This window comes from Hyla sarda, chromosome 3 (genome assembly GCF_029499605.1).
Source record: "Hyla sarda isolate aHylSar1 chromosome 3, aHylSar1.hap1, whole genome shotgun sequence".
NCBI lineage: Eukaryota > Metazoa > Chordata > Amphibia > Anura > Hylidae > Hyla > Hyla sarda.
Genome location: NC_079191.1, coordinates 338,495,370 through 338,518,888, shown reverse-complemented (window position 1 = coordinate 338,518,888; position 23,519 = coordinate 338,495,370). Strand labels below are relative to the sequence as shown.

Genomic DNA, 23,519 nt, shown 5'->3' with positions numbered 1-23,519 from the left:
AAAGAAAGGATAGAAAACGGTATTGCAAAAACGTGATGTGAATGCAGCCTTAGTTGGACCTTGGTCGAATAGCAGTGACAATATGGATATATCCGTCATGATGCATAAATAAGCACCTGCTTATGACGAATATATCCTTCACTGGGTGATAAAAAATTGTTGCCTAACGGTTGTCCACTTACATTAAGAGGGCCACTACAGAATCCATCCCTTTATTGACATGATGTTGATGGACACCTTGAACATACTGCAGAATAGCAGTATGAATGGGATCTTTGTGAAATAATTTATAAAATGTAATTTGTTTAATTTTATTTTGTATTTATTTATTATTATAATAATGTATTAATTTATTTTCACCCCCAATTACTATTTCAATGTTTTGGAATACATAGTATTCCAAAGCAGTGAAAGAGCTTACTGCCTGCCAGTTAGGAAGTGCCTTTATGACAGGATGTCATCTTTACCAGTGGAACCTGGCGATCCCGGTAAGGGGGTTAAGGAATAGACAAAAGGGAGCTCCATCTTTTAAATACATTGCATGTCACAGTCTTAATCGACCACGGTGTAGCGGGGTCCCAACTGTGTGTAACAGCTAAGAGCTAAGTCCTGCCGCGATCTTGTGGGTGCACTTAGCAGTACCCACGACATTAGATGTCCCTCATATAGCAAACGTGTGGATCCACACATGACAGATATATCCGCTATGTCCCAGGGCCGCAATACCTCTCTCCTCTGTGACCTCACACCCACTTTTCATTGTCACAAAGGGCTCGCCTGCTGCTGCTCCTCTGTGTATTTATCAAGAGCATAATAGTATGACTGGCATCAGGTTGTTATCACCTACCGAAATGTATTGCTAGCTTAACCAGGCTAAAAGCTATGACAGCTGCGCTTTTAAAAGTATTAGTAAATATGGGCCAATAACTCCCACCCCTTCACAGCTTCCTTCGCAATGAGATAATAAATGGTATTCACTTTACCTGTCAGTGGTTTTGGTGTATTATATACATGGGACTCTGCAACAATTTCAAAAACAGAGATAAGGTGCAGTCTCTATCTAGCGCAGATGTAGAGCAGGTAATCCCTTGTTCATAGATGTAAAAAGTCCACATTCCTAAAGGCGATTCATGGAACGTTATTTTAGTTTCCCTCCCAACACTCTTTAATGTTTTCACTCAATTCTACCAAGCGGTGTCCAAGAATGAAAAATGCATCTGTTTCCTGGATTAAGTGTAGTGGAATTAAACAACAGAAAGTGATCATTGTGTAACATCAGAAAGCAGCAGACAGATAACACTACCATACAGCACCCAAGTAATGTTCCAATGCATTGTAAACTTTCATAGGTGGAGGTCCCCCAGCTCTGGACTCCGATTCTAATAGCCAGACATAGATTACAAAAACTGTCTCTTATTCTGAAGCACCTAAAACATCTGCACATCACATTTATTTCAAGTGTGTAAAGCTTCAGATTCCCTCTGGCAGTGCTACGGGGAAAATAAAACATTGGTTGCTAGACTCCCCCAGAGATTACATGTAGTTCCCAGCAGAATACTGAGATCAGAACACATCCAAGTTTGCAGTGGACAATCTGTATTGTTTGAAGATAACCCTGACAATAAGCAGTATATGTGTTCCACAGCTGTGGGATCTGTGAGCAAACCTGACAAAGTGTGCAAAATCCCTGTAGCATGACCACAGGAAACAATAAGAAAAAATGGACTGGCACTACTAAAGCTCTGTTCACATCTGTACTGGAGCCTTGTTCGGTGGGCCAGTTACAGATTCTGCCGTACCTGACAGGAAGAATAACGCTGCATGCAGTCCTATTCCTCCCGTCAAAAAAGGCATCACAGCGGAACCTGACAAACCACTATGCGTCAGTGAGGTGTGCGAGACTCTGTTAGTGTCCATTGTGCCACAGATTTAGCACAGTTTTAATACTATTTGGGTAAATATGACATGCAGCAGTATAGACCATATACAGTATATACACTTGTGTGGCTATGCACATTGCCATACTTAGCCTGGAACCCTGCAGCTCCTACTGGTCCTCCGCTGCTTGTCTCTTCTCCCTGCTTTCATGTTGAGTCATGGCCAAGATGGGACACCGATGAGGTCAATGAGCGGCTAAGCAAGCATGTCCTTCTGAGGCATCTCGTCTCCAAAGAAGGGAGAAAAGACAAGTAGCAGGAGAACAAAAGGAGCTGAACGAGTTCAAGGTAGATAAGAAACATTTTAATTTTTTTTACAGCTGGCCCAGCATAAAAATAATATTATACAGTAATACCCTTTTGAATGACACAAAAAATACTACAATACAAACAATCTGATTCCTTTAGGGACTCTCCAACTGATGACTCCCCAACTGATGCCCTCCATAACTTATTACAATAAGCCAAAATTCTGACAAATTAGGGAAGTACTGAAACTATAGTACTGAGTGTACAACATTAACACTGTTTATCCAAATTTCCTATAACTCAATACATGCATACTTTAACATGGCACTCAAATTCAGATATGATATATTGACCCAACATTTAAAGTACCATGAGGAAAAATATACATTTTACAACGCCAGGTTCTCCATAGCAAGATATAATCGTTGTAGCTGCTGAATAAGCTGAGAATTAACTTAATAAAAGAAAGTGCATTAAATGGGCACTCTCATTAAAAAAATTTTTGCTATTGCATTCCTTATGGTAAGTAAAAAAAAAAATCTTTATAATGTACTTTGTTTAACCCCTTAAGGACCAATACAAATAAACCTGTACGCCCCTGAAAGACCAATCGGGGATGTCTGTCTTTATTAGAGAATAACTCTGGTAACGTTTTGCCAATCACCATAATTCTGACATTGTTTTTTTGTCACAAGTCGTCCTTCATGTACATTGTAAAAAAAAAACTACAAATGATATCGGCTTACTTTTACTATGCAAAAAATCATGAATTTTTTTTTTAAATTACGATTTTTTTGCTATTTTAACACTAATAGGTTGCATATATTTATACTTCCTGACCAGATAGTTTATGAAACTTATACTTTCAGATGTCTACTTTATTTTGACAGCATTTTTTTGTTTTTAATTGACATTTTAAATTAATTAGAAGCCTAACAATTTAATTAGAAATTTTGAAAATTTGAAAAGTACATCTTTTTTTATGTGCTATCCAAGGTTTGCAGATATTTGAAGGTGGTAGAACATAGGAACACCCCCCCCCCCCAAATGACCCCATTTTAAAAACTAGACCCCTCAAGGTATTCGCTAGGGGGTACAGTGAGTATTTTAACACCATAGTTTTTTGGCAGGAATTATTACAAAGTCAGTGTTAAAAATTCGAAATTTGCAATTTTTCACAAATGCATCATATGTGGGGCATATTTTTTGTACATCACTTCTGATATTGCAAGAAATGCACCCTATATTTTATTAAGCTGCTCGGCCCGTGTTTGAAAATACCCCCACTTAGGCCATATTTGGTTCCTTGGCCGCGTGGTAGGACCCCAAAAGAGAGGAGCCCCCTTTGGCTTTCAGGGCATCATTATATGAATAGTCCCCATTCGTACTGCGTTTCTGCAGCATAGGTGTCCATTGTCATGTCAAAAAAGGGATGCCAATGTATACTGTACCTTCTCATTCAGAAATGAATGGAGCTGCTACAGTATACGTCAGCATCACTCTTTTTGACATGATGCTGACGCAAACCTCTAACACTGCGGAAACGCAGTATGAATGGGACGCAGTGTAGGGTCACATAGAGCGCAACCGCTCATCCGCTAGTGTGTCCGACTGCCGGCGTGAAATCCAACGCTATTAGTGGACACACAAAGCTACCCAGCCGCAGCAGGGAGCTCATTATTGTGACTGTTGGCGGGCATCCGGAGCACGTAATATGCTGTGGATGTGCGCCGTGTGATCCTACACATACATTTTTATTTTTCATTATATTTATTTAATAAATGTATTTTTATTTTATTTTTTCACACTTTTTCTTGACACTTTTTTTTACACACTTTTTTTTATCCTTATCGTTGTTACACTTTTATTTATTTTATTTTTTACTTTTTTTAATGCTTTGGAATACTTATTCCAAAGATATATGCTGCCTGCTAGTTTTACACTAGCAGGCAGCATATGAGGACTTGCCTCTGGCACATCCTCACAGGCAATAACCGGGGCAGACCTGGGGGTCCTAGTAAAGACCCCCGGCTGCCCAGGTAAGCAGCAGAACCCTGCGATCGTTGCGGGGTGCTACAGGAGAGAGACGGAGGGAGCCCCCTCCCTCTGTCAAAACTCCTTACAGCTCGTGGTCACTTCCGACCGCGGCTGTAAGGGTTAAACTGCCGGGACCGAAGTTTTCTTCTGTCCCGGCAGTAACGCAGGTCCCCGCCCGCCGGGGATTACACACAGCACCCCGCGATTGCGCTGCGGGGTGCTGCAGGGGTGACAGAGCGGTCAATTCCGAAGTTTACTTCGTTCCCGGCAGTGCTGCAGGGTCCCGGCTGTGTGTTACAGCCGAGTCCCCGCCGCGATCTCGTGGGTGCACTGGGCAGCACCCATGAGAAGCATGGACGAGTATAGACGTCCAGGTGGCGGAACGGCCGCCAACCTGGACGTCTATACTCGTCCGTAGTCGTTATCGGGTTAAAAAAAAAATGAAGTTTTCTATGTTTTATTTGTGTTTAAAAAAAACTGCCACTAGGTGTCTCCCTACTTGTCCAGAGAACATTTCCTCCCCCCCCCAATATCTCTTGCACAGACTTTGGACTCCTGCTGGCCTGGCAGAAATTCTAAATCAGGAAATGCAGCCTGGAGTGCTGAGGGAGATGTGAAGCCTTATCCAATCATAGCTCATCACACACTGAACTGCTCTGTGCTGTGTGTAGCAGAGTGAGGGAGGAAGTTCTCCCCTGTATGGCTTCAGATGACGTCAGGCCTGCTGGGGAACGCCCCTTTCCAGTCTGTGAATCTGACTGAGAATGAGCAGAAAATACAGAAAAATATCAAGGTAGAAAACTAAAAAATTATAAAAAGGCAGGGGGTAGTTTATCATGATGGGGGGGAAGTGAACTGGGATCATAATAAATTATAACAAGATCATGACAGGTACTCTTTAAGCATGAGCACATGAATGAATCTAAAAATTTAAACTATGGGAAAATAAAATGGAAAAAAAGCTTTCTGAGAGAAAAACAGAACAATAAAAACTCAAAAGCTTCTCCAGAAGTAATTATCTTAAAGAAAATAAAAAAGGGGTAGAAAGTAATTTGAGTGTTATCTTCTGAATGGTCAATGTCATCACCCTATAATGTAAAGGCAAGCACAGCCTTTATGATAAATGCTCTTGGAGCTCTCCATGCAGACACAGCTTTGTATCTGTAACCATCCTTTAGCCTGATATCTATCTCCGCACAGTCTCCATCTATCCTTAACAGGAGCGCCACACAACACCATGTTACTCAGTTCCTTGCTTGCACAGCACGTACTGTGCATGAATGATGATGGATGAAACACACAATCAAGTACTATCTGTATTTATTACTGTAACCCTTTAATAACTGAAATGTCTATTTTCCAGCATTTGATACAATATTATCATTCCAGAACTGCTAGATCACATTATTTCCACTTTCTTGTCTCCATAAATTGTAATAACCAAGCTCTTTGGTCTACCAAGGACTTATGCTTTTCATCATGTAACCTTGTCTGCTCTTCCTTCCACCTACATAAACACTTTGGAACATTCTTCTTATTCCTATCACCTAAACTTCAAAGCTTTACAATGTTTTTGAAAAACCTGAGCTCCCTCCCCAGGGAATTTGAATCACATTGTATATCACTGCCTGCCTCCTATCCCCTCTCAGGCTCACATTATTTCTTGTACAAAACCTTAATCTTGTACAGCTAAAAGTTTTTTGTAAAATGAACTAAAAGACTAAAAATAAGAAATGTTTTGGCAGCTCTTATTAGACGTTTTGTTCAATAATAAGGTGATAAGACGGCACTTTACATGTGGACTTTTAAAGGGGTTATCCAGGAAAAAACTTTTTTATATGTATCAACTGGCTCCAGAAAGTTGAACAGATTTGTAAATGACTTCTATCAAAAAATGTTGATCCTTTCAGTACTTATGAGCTTCTGAAGTGAGCTGTTCTTTTATGTCTAAGTGCTCTCTGATGACACGTATCTCGGGAACCACCCAGTTTAGAAGCAAATCCTCATAGCAAACCTCTTCTTCTCTGTGCAGTTCACGAGACAAGCAGAGATGTCAGCAGAGAGCACTGTTACCAGACAGAAAACAACAACACAACTTCAGCAGCTGATAAGTATTGGAAGGATTAAGATTTTTTAAAAGAAGTAATTTACAAATCTGTTTCACTTTCTGGAGCCAGTTGATATAAAAATTAAAAATAAAGTATTTTCCTGGAATATCCCTTTAAGCACCTATACAAGGGTATTGAAGGTAATCTCCCACAGATCTGTCAGCAGCTAAACAGGGGTAAAAATTTGGCCATGTCTAGACAGGGCTTCTCATCAGAATTCTGGGCATACCTGCTTCTTTGTTTCAATAGTCCTTTTCAGCACTGAGATAGATGTCTTTTCATAAATTAAATAAATGAGGCTCAAGTGCCCAGGAGGCGTTCACCAGCAAAACAAGAGCCCAGAATCAGGTAGCCCATCTCTTATTTACCGCCCGCTTGCATAAACCCACCCCCTTTCAATTAACAGCCACTAGGTTGTCTTCTCCTTTACTCCTCTCTGTTAAACTCTCACACAAGCACCAATCAAGTAGCGGTATATAAGCAGTCATATTGCCTTTTTTTTTCTTTGTTACATTGTACAAGATGTACAGTGCGTCGTGAGTTACCATTAGTAAACTACAGGGCTAATTTCAGCTAGCCCTCCACACTTAAACATAAAAAAAAAAAAAAAATGTAAATTCTTCATGCACACGATCCCTGCTGGATCTCATACTCTCCGCTTTTACGTGTGTGTGTGTGAGAGGTCTGGTAATGTATTTTGTTACTGTGGGGTCAGGGTGTCTGGTAATGCATTTATTATTAAAAAAATGTTGTGCCATACTCTGCAATATTGGCGCACATAAATTTCAATAGGATGACAAACACAAAATTTTGGCGCATAATTTGTAAATTTTGCCACGAAAAAAAAAAGTGCCACAAAAAAAAAAAAAAAAAGTATGATTAATCGCAGTAACAGAAATTACAGTCATTTTTCAACATCTTCACCATTATCTATACTGTAGGTATAAGACACTTGGAAATTTTCAGACTTTTTTCACATTTTATTATATGGCAGCCATGTGCTAAATTGAAGGGAAAAAAATCCCCCCATCATTCTGCACTCCAAAACCCCATTATTAGAAATCTTTTGCTAAATTATTGAAAATACAAAACTAAAATATTGTACTTAAATCAATATCCAGACGATTTACACAGTACTTTGTAGAAGCAACTTTGTAAAGTCTCCAGCCTTCCTAAAGGGTTTTTCCACCATAAGGTGATTTTAGTACGTACCTGCCAGACAGTAATGGACCTACATAGGAAGGATCCACGCTTGTCTTGGGGCTAAATGTTGTGAGTTTACCATAATGCTGTTGCTATCTTTTTGTGAACTGGCTATATCCTGTTGGAGATTGTTTGATTAAACTACAAATCCCATAATTCCTATTTTATAAGTGTGAGGTCACTTTTCTCCCGCACACACATCAGCCACCCCACCCATTGAAACTCACTTATGCTGCCTTTAATGCAATAGACCAGAGTTTTTTGACCAGTGTTTTCTGCCTCCAGCTGTTGCAAAACTGCAATTCTTCTTCCTCCCAACCAGCGATTGCTCCACCCATTGTCTCGAGCCAAACTGCAACCTGGGAAAACCTGAGACGCCAGTCATTTTGTATGCTGTTAAAAATAAACTTTGGGGCAAAGATCACATAAGAATCGTGAGACCGACATGAAAAACATGTACAGACATTATATTATGAACTACACTTTACAGCCCCTGTAGCATAGTCAAATAAAAAATAAATAAATCCTGGAATACCCCTTTAAAGGGGTACTCTGCCCCTGGTATCTTATCCCCTATCCAAAGGATTAGATTATCCGCAAGCCTTGCGCTGGACAATCCCTTTCTTCTGCATTACCTTGGGCCGAGGGCGGGATCGGCGTCTCCGTGCGCAGGCGTGGTGGATTAGATCGGTGTAGTGAGCGACATTGAAGTTTTCCACTTTTTAAAAAGCCGCAACTGCAACTTTCCGTGCGAAAAGCTCCGCTCTCTGGCCACCCGCCCACTTGCTAATGCAAGACAACAACTCCCAGCATGACCTTACAGCAGCTAGTGGGCAGGTGGTAGATGTGCGGTTGGGTGGTTTATTTTCACAAGACCGGCAGAGTATAAAACTACGGCACTATAATTTCAAATTTCCCGCCTGAAACCATGATAGGAGTTGTTGTTTAGGAACAGGGGGCCTCTAGCTGTTCTTAACTACAACTCCCAGGATGAAAGTTGTAGTTTAGGAACAGGGAGCCTCCAGCTGTTGCTAAACTGGAGGAACACTGTAGCTAAATTACAACTCCCATTATTCTCAAACAACCAAAGGCTGTCTGGAAATGATGGGGGTTATAGTTTAGCAACAGCTGGAGGCTGGAGGGAAACCCTCCTTTATGGGCATTCTCCCCAGGGGAGAGCACCATAAATATACTAACCTATTTTTCATGTTTATTTTTTTTCTTCTTATTTCCGATCAGTGTATTGTGGGGAATACTTCGGATTCGGTGGACTACGTCAATGACCAATGGATTTTTGTTTAATATTATTAAAATGGTTAAAGAGGGATGGGGGGGGGGGGGGGGGAGTGTTTTTTTTTAACCCCTTAAGGACCAAGGACGTACTGGTACGTCCTTGGTCCTGCTCCCCTGATATAAAGCGGGGTTACACGGTAACCCCGCATCATAGCACGGCGGGCACGGCGTCATAGTGAAGCCGGGAACCGCCGCTAATAGCGCGCAGCGCCGATCGCGGTGCCGCGCGCTATTAACCCTTTAGCCGCGCGCTCAGAGCTGAGCCGCACGGCTAAAACCGAAAGTGAAAGCTGCCGGTTAACTCAGTGGGTTGTTCGGGATACCCACGGCGAAATCGCGGCATCCCGAACAGCTTACAGGACAGCGGGAGGGCCCCTACCTGCATCCTCGCTGTCCGATCGCCGAATGACTGCTCAGTGCCTGAGATCCAGGCATGAGCAGTCATGCGGCAGAATCGTCGATCACTGGTTTCCTATGAGAAACCAGTGATCAATGATGAAGATCAGTGTGTGCAGTGTTATAGGTCCCTATGGGACCGATAATACTGCAAAAAAAAAGTGAAAAAAAAAGTGAATGAATATCATTTAACCCCTCATCTATTAAAAGTTTGAATCACCCCCCTTTTCCCATAAAAAAAAAACACATTGTAAATAAAAATAAAAATAAACATATGTGGTATCACCGCGTGCGGAAATGTCCGAATTATAAAAATATATAAATAATTAAACCGCTCGGTCAATGGCGTGCGCGCAAAAAAATTCCAAAGTCCAAAATAGTGCATTTTTGGTCACTTTTTATATCATTTAAAAATGAATAAATAAAGCGATCAATAAGTCCTATCAATGCAAAAATGGTACCGTTAAAAACTTCAGATCACGGCACAAAAAATGAGCCCTCATACCGCCCCATACACGGAAAAATAAAAAAGTTATAGGGGTCAGAAGATGACAATTTTAAACGTATTAATTTTCCTGCATGTAGTTATGATTTTTTCCAGACGTACGACAAAATCAAACCTATATAAGTAGGGTATTCTTTTAATCGTATGGACCTACAGAATAAAGATAAGGTGTCATTTTTACCGAAAAATTTACTACGTAGAAACGGAAGCCCCCAAAATTTACAAAACGGCGGGTTTTTTTCAATTTTGTCGCACAATGATTTTTTTTTCCGTTTCACCGTAGATTTTTGGGCAAAATGACTGATGTCATTACAAAGTAGAATTGGTGGCGCAAAAAATAAGCCATCATATGGATTTTTAGGTGCAAAATTGAAAAAGTTATGATTTTTTAAAGGCAAGGAGCAAAAAACGAAAATGCAAAAATGGAAAAAACCCCGGTCCTTAAGGGGTTAAATAAAAGTTTTTATACTTTTTTTTATTTACTTTACAGGCTTTTTAGTGGAATTACTAAGTGTCCATTACTATGCTGGGGTTTAGCATTAGCCCTAAAAACAGCTAGTGCTAACCCCCAATTCTTACCCAGGTACTTACCACCACAGGGGTGCCGGAAAGAGGCGGTACCAAAAGGTCGGGAGCATCAAAATGGCGCTCCTGGGCCTAGGCGGTAACAGGCTGGTGTTATTTAGGCTGGGGAGGGCAAGTAACAATGGTCCTCACCCACCCTGGGACTGTCAGTCTGTTCCTGGCTGTATCTGTCCAATAATAAAAATAGAGGGAACCACACAAAAAATTATTCATAAAAAAACATGTGGGGTTACACATATTTTCATTCTCAGCATGATACCAATCAACCAACCAACACCCTAATGTTACCAGGGTGGATAAGGACCATTGTTTTTGGCCTTCCACAGCCTAAATAACTTCAGCCTGTTACCACCTAGGCACAAGAGCGGGATTTTTGAAGCTTCCGGCCTATTGGTACCGGCTCTTCACAGCATCTCTGTAGTGGTGGGAACCAGGTAAAAACTGGGGTTAGCGCTAGCTTAGCAATGGACTCAGTCTACAAGTTTCCGCTACTTAGCCTGTAAAATAAATTAAATTTAAAAAATGCACATCATTTAAAAAAAAACTTTTATTCCAAAAAGCCCCCCTCCCCCCCCAAGCCCTCATTAACCACTTTATTAGTATTAAACAAAAAAAAAGTAGGTCACCGAGGTAGTCCACTGAGTCTAAAGTAGTTCTCTGAGTATACAGATCTAAAATGAGAGTAAAAAAAAAAACCACACAAAAATGGGTTAGTATAGTTAGGGAAAAAGAGTGGTACAAAATATGTCAAACATTTATCATGTTTTTCACAGCTGTGACTTTAGAGCAGAAAAGTCACAGAGGAGAGGAGGTGGTGTTACAAAGTTGTGTTCTGATGTCATTTATTGTTTTTTTATTTAAATAAGTGGTGCTCTAAAGTGGGTTTTCTTTTTTTTTTTGGCTTATGTGCACCAAATTTATCAACCCCCTGTGATAGTGTGATAAATATGTCACACAAGCAAAACTAAAGCAAAAAAAATGACTTCAGAACTCACTAACCAAAGCCAACAATCATAAATGTCCCCCAGTATTAAGAAATTTGGTTATAAAATTCAATTTTAGTTACATCAAAATAAAAAATCTGGTTTATCATTTAGGAGACTTCTTTAGATGCTGTTCTGCAAACATCAGGTAGGCTTTCATGTTTCTTTTACTGTGGAGAGGCTTGTTCCTGCAAACTCTACCATAAAGCCTAGATTGGTGGAGTGCTTCAATGATGGTTGCTCAGTTAGAGTGACCATTGGGTTTCTTGGTCACCTCTCTTACCAATACCCTTCTCGTCCCAATTACTTTGTTTGGAAGCACAGCCAGCTCAAGGAAGAGTCCTGGTGGTGTAGTGCAGCTGAAGTTTTTAGTACCCTTCTTTAGATCTGTGCCTCTACACAGTCCTGTCTCTTAGCTTTATAGGCTCTTTTAACCTTATGGCCATCATGTCCAATCATCTGAACTTTCCACAAGTGACTCCAATCAAAGTGTAGAAACATCTCAAAGATGATCAAGGAAACTAAATTTCCTTGATCTGAATACTTGTGTCAATGTGAAATATGAGTGCACAATGATGTGGCAATACTTGATTTAAAAAAATAAATAAATGATAGCAACATAAATGTGAAAGGTTTGGAAAATGTCCAAATGAATTGTATATTGTGTACACACACACACACACACACACACACACACAATCACTACCATACACTGACTTTTCTTACTCTGTTTGCCTAGACTTCTATAAATAGATCTTACTGCAATATGTGCAGTTACCTTACTTTATGACACTGTAATTAGCATTCAGAATACAACTTTATTTTATCATCAGAAAAGACACTTCCATCATTCATCACATATCAGAAAAGTCCAGCAATTCCTAATATAAAGATTTCTTAGACACTTCAAGTGGCCTTAAAGTAAACAGCTAAAGCGATAAATATACATGTTAGCAATTTAAGATTTAGGCTGGGTTCAACTTATATACTTAGAACAAATCTTAGAGTTTTAACGATTCAAAAAATATTTATTTTTATTATTAAAATTATATCACATTAAAATATTACAGGCAGGATACACTAATAAAGCTGGATGGCATAGGGACACATCTTAGAATTCATAATATTATATTGCACTAAGCCCAATAATAAAGTGCATATGTGACTGCATGTGGATTATCCACTTACTTGTAACAAAGTGAACTATGTATATACCATGCGGTCTATTCAATTATTAACAAGGTGCAAAATGCATATACAGTGCAATCTATTCAACAAAGTGCCTTAAGCATCTATAGTACAGTCTATTATATTGTAACAAAGTACACTATGCACTGTATTACAATCTATTTACATGTGCCAAAGTGCATTATGCATATACAAATACCCTATTGCAATCACTATGAGATACTATTGGAGTTTCATGTCACCACTTTAGATATCCTCAATACGGTCTCCTCTCTCAATGCACAAAAATAGTTTGCTAGGGATCCTTAACAATCAGCTCACTATTGGGCATAGAAGTGTCGCTTACCCATGTTACTGATGATGTCCGTATGGCTACCCCTACAGCTGTTTGGGCTCCTTCCTCAGGGTGCACGTTATTTGTCTGTCTCTTACTCCCTTTTATATCCACTACCACCTTCCACTTCCTGAACGCTACTACTACTTCCGCCCGCCTTACCATGATTGCATGTGCGCCGTAACATTCAATCATGGTAAGGCGGGCGGAAGTAGTAGTAGCGTTCAGGAAGTGGAAGGTGGTAGTGGATATAAAAGGGAGTAAGAGACAGACAAATAACGTGCACCCTGAGGAAGGAGCCCAAACAGCTGTAGGGGTAGCCATATGGACATCATCAGTAACATGGGTAAGCGACACTTTTATGCCCAATAGTGAGCTGATTGTTAAGGATCACTAGCAAACTATTTTTGTGCATTGAGAGAGGAGACCGTATTGAGGATATCTAAAGTGGTGACATGAAACTCCAATAGTATCTCATAGTGATTGCAATAGGGTATTTGTATATGCATAATGCACTTTGGCACATGTAAATAGATTGTAATACAGTGCATAGTGTACTTTGTTACAATATAATAGACTGTACTATAGATGCTTAAGGCACTTTGTTGAATAGATTGCACTGTATATGCATTTTGCACCTTGTTAATAATTGAATAGACCGCATGGTATATAGTAGAGATGAGCGAATTTACAGTAAATTCGATTCATCACGAACGTCTCGGCTCGGCAGTTGATGACTTATCCTGCATAAATTAGTTCAGCTTTCAGGTGCTCCGGTGGGCTGGAAAAGGTGGATACAGTCGTAGGAAAGAGTCTGCTAGGACTGTATCCACCTTTTCCAGCCCACCGGAGCACCAGAAAGCTGAACTAATTTATGCAGGATAAGTCATCAATTACCACGCCGAGAAGTTCTTGACGAATCGAATTTACTGTAAATTCGCTCATCTCTAGTATATACATAGTTCACTTTGTTACAAGAAAGTGGATAATCCACATGCAGTCACATATGCACTTTATTATTGGGCTTAGTGCAATATAATATTATGAATTCTAAGATGTGTCCCTATGCCATCCAGCTTTATTAGTGTTTTCTGCCTGTAATATTTTAATGTGACATCATTTTAATAATAAAAATAAATATTTTTTGAATCGTTAAAACTCTAAGTTTTGTTCTAAGTATATAAGTTCAGTATATAGAGGATTCCCTAAATTATGGCAAACACTTAGGACAGTGCAATGTTGGCCTACTGTTTATTGAGACTTTTGTGTCTAATTTTTGGGTTCACACTTAGTATTTCAGTCAGTATTTTTAGCCAAAACCAGGAGTAAATCCAAAAAAAGAGTAAAAAGTGCAAATGTTTCCATGTTGGTTCCATGCTGATTTTGGCTAAAACAACTTACCGAATATACTCTAGTATAAGCCGAGTTTTTCAGCACGTTTTTTCGTGCTGAAAACGCCCCCCTTGGCTTACACTAGAGTGAACTCTCCGCCTGTCCATCCCTTCTCCGTGGTCTTCAACCTGCAGACCTCCAGATGTTGCAAAACTACAACTCCCAGCATGTCCAGGCTGTCCGGGCATGCTGGAAGTTGTAGTTTTGAAACATCTGGAGGTCCGCAGGTTGAAGACCACTGCGGCCTTCGTCATCATCCAGACCCCCCTTTCGTTTTCTACTCACCTCCCCTCGATGGGAAGGAAGGGTGAGCTGGTCCGGGCCATCTATGCTGCAGGGACCGTCCGGTGGGGAGGGTTAGTGGTTCCGGAGTGTCCATCTTCACCGGGAGGAACGCTTCTCCACTCCGGGCCCGGCCCCAGACTAGTGACGTTTCCTTGACGACGACGCACAGGGCCTCCGGTGAAGATGGACACTCCGGAACGAGTAACCCTCCCCACCGGACGGTCCCTGCAGCATAGATGGCCCGGACCAGCTCACCCTTCCTTCCCACTGAGGTGAGTAGAAAACTAAAGGGGTTGTCTGGATGATGACGAAGGCCGCAGTGGTCTTCAACCTGCGGACCTAGATCCGTAGGCTGAAGACCACTGAAAGGGATAGAAAGGTGTAGATGATGAAGGGGGGGTGGGATGATGACGAGGGGGATGATGACGGGGGGTGTTAATGACAGGGGGTCTGGATGATGACCGGGGGGGGCTTGGGCGATTATGTATTTCCCACCCTAGGCTTATAGTCGAGTCAATAACTTTTCCTGGGTTTTTTAGGGTGAAATTAGGGGGGGTCGGCTTATACTCGAGTATATACGGTACCACAATTTGAGTGTACCCAACCTTTAAGGACCAAGCCCATTTTGGCTTTAAAAGACTTCAGCAATTTTTTGTTTTTGCACTTTCGTTTTTTCCTCCTCCCGTTCTAAAAATGATAAATCTTTCAATTTCACACCTACAGACCCATATAAGGGCTTGTGTTGTGTGTCACCAATTGTACTTTGTAATAACATCAATCATTTCATAACAAAATCTATGGCAGAAAAATAAAAAACTTATTTATGAAATTTAAAAAAAAACTGCCATTTTGTAATTTTGGGGGTTTCTGTTTCTGCGAAGTGGACTGTTCAGTAAAAATTAACAATTATTTTTATTCTTTAGGTCCATACGGTTACAAGGATACCTAATTTATGTAGTTTTTATTTTACTAATTTAAAAAAAATTGCAATTTTGGACTTTTTACGTGTACGTGCGGTTTAACTAACCTTATATTTTAATTGTTCAGACATTTGCACATGGCAGTAGCAAATATAATTGTTTATTTTTGATTACATTATTTTATATAAAAAATGGGAAAGGGGGTGATTTAATCTTTTTTAGGAGTGGTTAATTCACTTTTACTTTATTAATTTTTTTATACACTTTTTTTAAGTCCCCATAGAGGGCTATAACATGCAACCTTGTGATTGCATACAGTTTTTAATGCTAGGTTTTGGCTCAGCATTGACCAGTGTTATCGGTGTTCTGTTGCACTAGCCTGCAGAGCCTGTCTGAGACATAAGGTCACTAATCGGATGGCGAGGAGGCAGGTAAGGGCCCTCCTGCTGTCCATTCAGCTCATTGGGACCTGTAATTTAGACGCTTGGATGAACTCCGATCGCAGCATCTAAATCGGCAATGTCCCGCATTAACCGTGGGTCCTGGCTGTTAGAAACCGGGACCCACCGGATATGAAGTGTGCTCAGCTTTTTTTTTTAAATGAACAAAGCAATCTAATTGGTTGCTATGGGCAACTGTATAACTTTTAAATAATTGTAAATAACTTGTAAATAATAATACAGAGTGGTGGTTATTAAGGGGTCTAATGGGTTTGGCAAACATGTACAGCACACAAATAGTGGTAAAAGGGCTCAATGCAGTCAGTCAGGCAACGTTCTGGAATTTTCCAAAAATGTGTATATTAGACTGCCATACAGAAAGACTGCACAAAAGGGGCGAATTTACCAAGACTGGCATATATATACGCCAGTCTTAAGTACAGTGCCGCCCTTCTCATCCATGCTGGATTCATAGAGAGGCACAAACAAGCTTGAAGCTAGTGTACACTTACACTACAATTACACCCCCATCACACCATGCCATGCTTCCCACTTGGTTCAAAAGTCTCAAATTTTGCACAAACTGTTTGGGAAAAAAAAAAAGTAAGATTTTGTTACAAGTCTAAATGTGTAAAAAAAAAACAACAAACGGCAGTTTCTCCCCTCTCTGATCCAGTGTTGATCCCTCCAGTCAGCTCCCTGGTCCTCCTTTTGAATAGGATATCACATGACCACCACAGCCAATCACTGGCCTCAGCAGTCACATGCTGTCCTGCTGGCACCATGGCTCCCATCATTGACCAGAGATACCAGGAGTATACCACATGACCGCTGAGGTTGATGACTGTCGATCAGAAAGGTTGAGAACTGTTGGATTGTTGTTTTAGTGCATTTAGGGCCCGCTGACAACTTAAGGAAAAAAAAAAACAAAAACTGGATAACCCCTTTAAAATGAGCTCCAAATCTATGCATGTGTGTTAAAAATAAATGCACAATGGACAGTGCAAGATAGCAGAGTAGGCATACACAACTGTTTCTATGTGACCTATGAAGTTAAATATACACACTTTGTTATCTTAGAAGGTGTTCCTGTGTCAGGATACAAGTACATAGTGACATAATACCTACCTCCTTCAATAATGGTTTGTGCAACAGAGAACAATTCAGGAGAACGCTCCGCCAAAAGCTTTTGGTGAATGTTCACACATCTTAGGGTCCACCAAGGTAACACCTGAAAGGGGAAATGGATTGTTAACAAGGTTCTTCACTTTGGATAATCCTTTTTTGTTAGAAGGTTCCCTAAAAAATAAGATAAGTGTCCCCCTGCTAGGGATCTAGCGATCAGCTGTATCCTGTTCCCTAAAGGGCCCCTTCAGAAGAAATTAAGCATATGAACAGGTAACGAGAAATGTTTATCTCCATTATCTTACTGCAAGCAAAACTAGTGGTGCTATTTAACAGGTAACGGAAAATCACATTGAATAAAATTCAAATAAAATGGGCATAAATATAACATGCCAACTATGTATGAGCCTAAAATAAAGTGAAATCCATTAGATCATGGGTTTTTCTTTCTATCTGCATAATTTAAACAGCATATCACAATCTCAAGAAATCCAGCCGGCATTCTACAAAGACCAGCACTGCACAAATGCAAATGACACTTTAAACAGCACAGAATCTTTTATATTCTTTGGAATATTCCTTTTCTTTTATTATTTTTCAGACTTGCCTAAGGCCACACAGTCATGAAGAGAAAATTAAAGTAGTATAAAATGCTCAATATGAGCAGACAATCATTTGTATTCTCCTGGAGTATTCCAAGGACAGTAGACAGAGGGATTTGAGTTTGAAGAGAAAATCACAAAATAACAAGCTGACACACTTTATTTAAAGAAGGTCAACACACATGAGAGCGCCGTCACAACAAAAGCATATTACAAGGTGCAGCGATACTACCCTAACATGGGGTGATGGAAGTGACTAGAATTTCATATAATGGACTAACAAGATCACTCTGATCGTAATGGAAACATAGAATGTGTTGGAAGATAAGAACCATGCGCCCATCTAGTATTCCATATATCCTGATTACTATGAATAATTCCTGGCCCGATCTTATATGAAGGATAGCCTTATGCCTATCCCATGTATGCTTAAAGGGGTATTCCAGGCCAAAACTTTTTTTTATATATCAACTGGCTCCGGAAAGTTAAACAGATTTGTAAATTACTTCTATTAAAAAATCTTAATCCTTCCAATAGTTATTAGCTTCTGAAGTTGAGTTGCTGTTTTCTGTCTAACTGCTTTCTGATGACTCACGTCCCGGGAGCTGTGCAGTTCCTATGGGGATATTCTCCCATCATGCACAGCTCCCGGGACGTGACATCATCATTGAGCAGTTAGACAGAAAACTTCAGAAGCTAATAACTATTGGAAGGATTAAGATTTTTTAATGGAAGTAATTTACAAATCTGTTTAACTTTCCGGAGCCAGTTGATATATATATAAAAAAGTTTTTTCCTGGAATACCCCTTTAAAACTATATCCTCTTTTGGTAGTTTTTCTTCTTTTAAATATACTCTCCTTGTAGCTGATGCAAGCTCCCTGGGATAACCTCTAAACCAGTCTTAACCCCTTAACGACCACGGACGTATATTTACGTCCGTAGCTGGCTCCTGTGATATAACGCGCGGTCACCGCGTGTCATATCGGGTCGGTCCCAGCAGGTATCTGAAGCTGGGACCCGGGGCAGCGATCGTGGTTAACTATTAACGCTATTTAACCCTATTAACCCTTTAGACACGGCGTTCAAAGTTGAACACTGCGTCTAAAACAAAAGTAAAACTTTCCTGGCTGCTTAGAGGAGCTGATCGGGACCACCGCAGAAAAAATGCGGTGTCCCGACCAGCTAGGACGCGAGCGGAGGGTCACTCCCCTTCCTCCGGCACATCCGATCGGCAATTGATTGCTCCAAGCCTGAGATTCAGGCATGAGCAATCGTCCGCCGATAACACTGTTCAATGCAAAGCTATGGCTTTGCAGTGAACAGTGCTGGCAATCAGTGTATTCAATGTTATAGCCCCCTTTGGGGGCTATAACATTGCAAAAAATAAAAAAAATTGTGTAAAAAAAAAGTTAATAAATGTGATTTAACCCTTTCCCTAATAAAAGTCCAAATCACCCCCCATTTTCCCATTAAAAAAAAAAAAACCATGTAAATAAAAATAAATATAAACATATGTGGTATCGCCGCGTGTGTAAATGTCTGAACTATAAAAAAAAATATATATATATTATTAATTAAACTGCAAGATCAATGGTGTACGTGCAAAAAAAATTCCAAAAGTCCAAACTAGCGTATTTTTGGTCACTTTTTATATCATGAAAAAATTAATAAAAAGCGATCAAAAAGTCCGATCAATACAAAAATAGTACCGATAAACACTTCAGTTAATGACGCAAAAAATGAACCCTCATACCGCTCCATACGCTGTAAAATAAAAAAGTTATAGGGGGTCAGAAGATGACAATTTAAACATATTCATTTTCCTGCGTGTAGTTATAATTTTTTCCAGAAATACGACAAAATCAAACCTATATAAGTATGGTATCATTTTAATCGTATGGAGCTACAGAATAAAGATTAGGTGTCATTTTTACCGAAAAATTTACTGCGTAGGAACGGAAGCTCACAAAACTTACAAAATGGCCTTTTTTCTTCAATTTCGTCACACAATTATTTTTTTTCTGTTTCGCCGTAGAATTTTGGGTAAAATGACTAAGGTCACTGCAAAGTAGAATTGGTGGTGCAAAAAATAAGCCATCATATGGATTTTTAGGTGCAAAATTTAAAGCGTTATGAGTTTTAAAAGGTGAGGAGGAAAAAATGAAAGTGCAAAAACGGAAAAACCCGTGGTCCTTAAGGGGTTAAAGTTTCAAAGTATAGGTTGGTGAGTAAAAGTTAATAACTGATGATTTTTTTTTTTTAAGTATATTCACACGTTTCTGTGTATTTTCTGAAGCTTCAAAGGGTAGGAAAATCAGCAGCAGAAAATAAGCATACATAAAAGTACCCTAAGGGCTTATTCACAAGAGCGGATTTTATCGTGAGATCGCAGTGTGTATGAATGGGGGTGAGATCTCCACTGTAGATTTTCGGCAGCAAAATAAAAAATTGCAATTGTGGATTTTGTTTTTTGTTCCCTTGTTCATCATGCAGAAAAACTACGGTACATATTAACTTTATTCTGCGGGTCACTGCAATTTATGTAGTTTGCATTGCCATACTGTGACCCCTATAACTTAAAAAAATAATCCCTATAGAGAAGTCTGGCCCTTGCTAATTTGCATACTAAGATGTCATTTTTGATTTAATGATTTTCAGATGCAGGGTGACTGAAAAATAACAATTCTATTGGGTTGTATATACCTATAGGGTAAAATCTGAGTCCTAACGTTGCAATCATGAGGATCTTCAGAAGACTCCCAGCTGCCATGCCAATTGATTGGCTCCCCCGATTGTATCATGGAGGGCTGATCAGATGTTGGCACTGGTGGCATGCAGTAAGAAGCCATGCACCACTCCCCCATTGGCTGCATTCACAGGGTGTTTGTTGGTTGACATAGCAGCCAGGGGCCTTCAGGGCCAGGTGGTCTTTTTCGACTATGACTACCAAATAAATACAAATATAAAATAACTGATTTGCAGAAAAAAAGAATTCAACAGTTCACCAATTCAGCAGTTCATTTATAAAAAAAAAAGCTAAATTAATGTTAGCAATAGAGTCCTTGTAATATGTAATGTCAGCAAGCTAAAAGGATAGGTCTTTATAAAAGGGAATCTGTAATTGCAATTCCCATTCCAATCTGTTAGATAAATACTATAGACATGGGAAGAAAAAAATTGTAAATTTAAAAAGAGTACCTGTCACCAAATAAATTGTTCTAAACTAACTCAGGCTATGTTCCCTAGCTACTCCTAACACTCATCCCACCCTTTAAAAAAAATTCTGAGCTTTGAAAAGCTGTGTATAATACCTTTATTCTTGCTCACATTGTGCAATATCCCAGCAGGAGAAAGTGGGCGTTCCCCAGCAGGCATGACATCACTGAAGCTTTCACTTTCTGTGCAGCTGTCAATCAACCTCAGAGCAGAAAAGCACTTCCTGAGTTTGGTCTCAAGCGAGTCCAGGAGGAAACCAAACTCACTGTATTAAATGTGGCAGAGCCACCTAGTTTTTTATATTACATTTTAAACATATATATGTTGATAATTTTAAAAGCAAGTGAATGGGAGAGTTTCTGCTAATTATACAAGGAACCCTATATTAAAAGTTTTATTTGGTGACATGTACTCTCTCTAACAAAAAAAGAAAGGGGGCTCAATCCACAATAATAACAATGGTGAAAAAAAATCAGGTGCTACTCTGTGATCAACACTAGACCATGTAAAAAGAAAACTAAGCAACACTAAGTTAAAGGGGTATTCCAGGAAAAAACATTTTTTTAAATATCAACTGGCTCCAGAAAGTTAAATAGATTTGTAAATTACTTCTATTAAAAAATCTTAATCCTTTCAGTACTTATGAGCTTCTGAAGTTAAGGTTGTTCTTTTCTGTCTAAGCGCTCTCTGATGACACGTGTCTCGGTAACCGCCCAGTTTAGAAGAGGTTTGCTATGGGGATTTGCTTCTAAACTGGGCGGTTACCGAGATACGTGTCATAAGAGAGCACTTAGACAGAAAAGAACAACTCAACTTCAGAAGCTCATAAGTACTGAAAGGATTAAGATTTTTTAATAGAAGTAATTTACAAATCTGTTTAACTTTCTGGAGTCAGTTGATATTTAAAAAAAAGTTTTTTCCTAGAATACCCCTTTAAGGCAGCACACCGTAATTAGAATAAAATTCAAAGTTTTTTGTACAAAATTCCAATATAGAACAAATAAATCACACTAGTGAAGGGACAATATAGTAAACACAATTAAAAAGCTCACTCAGAGCTAAAGCACAACCCTGGGGAGGGGCAATGAATCCCTAAACCTAGGTATTGGTGCCCCTCCTAAATGGATAAATATAATGTCTGTACCATCCTATAACGGATCCGACAAAAATTGTGTAATTCCAGAAAATAGCTAACTGGGACAATTGCTTAATCTAGTCATAACATTTTGGCATTAACACATTGCCCCTCATTTACTTAGAAAATCGGGTTGTAAGTCTATCTTGCTTTCTTACCCGATTGCTTTTTTCCCCTGGTATTTATTATGTCGCATCCTGTTTGTCACACGTGGGTTTTGTTGGTTTTGGTTTCCAACTCCTCTGAGTTGTCGGGAAAAAATCCACAACAATTCAACAAATTCGGGTTGGAAACCTTTATAAATACATGGGAAAGCTCAGAAATGTCGGATTACGCCCCTTTTTCGGGTTTGGGAGAATCCACATCGGGTCCGTCGGGAAAAAATGTCGCATTGTGTCGCAGACTGGCGCACCATGTCTGTGACATGTCGCAGACAAAAAAAAACGTCGGGTTTAGAATAGTAAATGAGGGCCATTGTCTTTACGCACACAAGATTTTGTTTTGACTAGACTCAGCAATTGTCCCAAATTCTGAGATATTAAAATGTTTACCTTAGATCTGTGTTTCTGAATGTCCATGCAATAATGCTATAGCTAGAGGAAACGTGTGCAGATGGACTTTGTGTGCGCGCCCCCCACCCCTGCCAATCCTTTTAGACTTGTTGTATTCCCACAAAAACCAACCCAGAAGAATCTCTATTCTGATACAATGAAAAATAATTGGACAGAGTGTTTGGGACATCCTTTTTTTATATTTTGGATGTGCTCATAAATTCTAGTCTTCAAAGGTCGTTTGGTTCTACCTATATACTGCTTATTACAGTTACACTGCACAAGATATTTTACCCCCCTTTGTATTACATGTAATTAATTCAGACATTTTCCATTTGAATGAGTTAACAGTGGAGTGAACCTCTAATGTTTTTCTATGTCCGTGTGTTATACGACAGTTTGGACACATGCCACAGCGGGGAAAAAAATAAAGCAGCTTTATCCAATTTATTGACCTCCTCTAGTGATTTCTCCAAAACCTGTGGAGGGTATTGTTTCTCCAGAAATTGTATGGTAAGAATTTTATCTTCTTCCTGAAATTGGGTGTCTTAGGCAGTGGTTCCCAACCTTTTTCGGCTCGGAGCACCCTTTGCAAAAAAAAAAACTTGTTCTTCAATAAGGGAATCTCGCGAGGGGCCAAAAAAACTATGAATTTTAGGAAGGCAAGGTTTGATCAACTCAGAATCTCTTAACAAATGGGATAATGTCCTCAAAAACAAGAATACTGACACTAAATGGGAGACTTAAAGAGTACCTGTCATCATCTAAACTTTCCCTGATCCCCCTTCCCATCTGTCCCTTTCTCTAACTATGCCTATCCCTGTGTTTATTGAGGTTTAAAACGCTGTGGAAATACCTTTTTGTATCCCTCTTCATTAGCTCAGGAGCACTGTCTTTCTGAGGGGTGGAAGGAGGCGGGTCCCGGCAGGCATGATGTCACATGAAGCTTGGCTGGGACTCTGCTTCTGCCAGTCTTCCTGTATGCTGCTCTCCCTCTGCAGCAGTGTTTCCCAACCAGGGCAACTCCAGCTGT

At 39.7% G+C, this 23,519-nt stretch overlaps 1 protein-coding gene across 1 annotated transcript in view; it reads right to left on the bottom strand.

Annotated features, from left to right (window-relative positions):
* TTC27 (tetratricopeptide repeat domain 27) overlaps nucleotides 1-23,519 on the bottom strand; it is a 367,717-nt gene that overhangs the window by 238,936 nt on the left and 105,262 nt on the right. Inside the window, exon 6 of the mRNA XM_056567404.1 lies at nucleotides 16,984-17,086. Coding sequence (XP_056423379.1) covers nucleotides 16,984-17,086 — 103 coding nt within the window. The remainder of the gene's footprint in view (nucleotides 1-16,983; nucleotides 17,087-23,519) is intronic.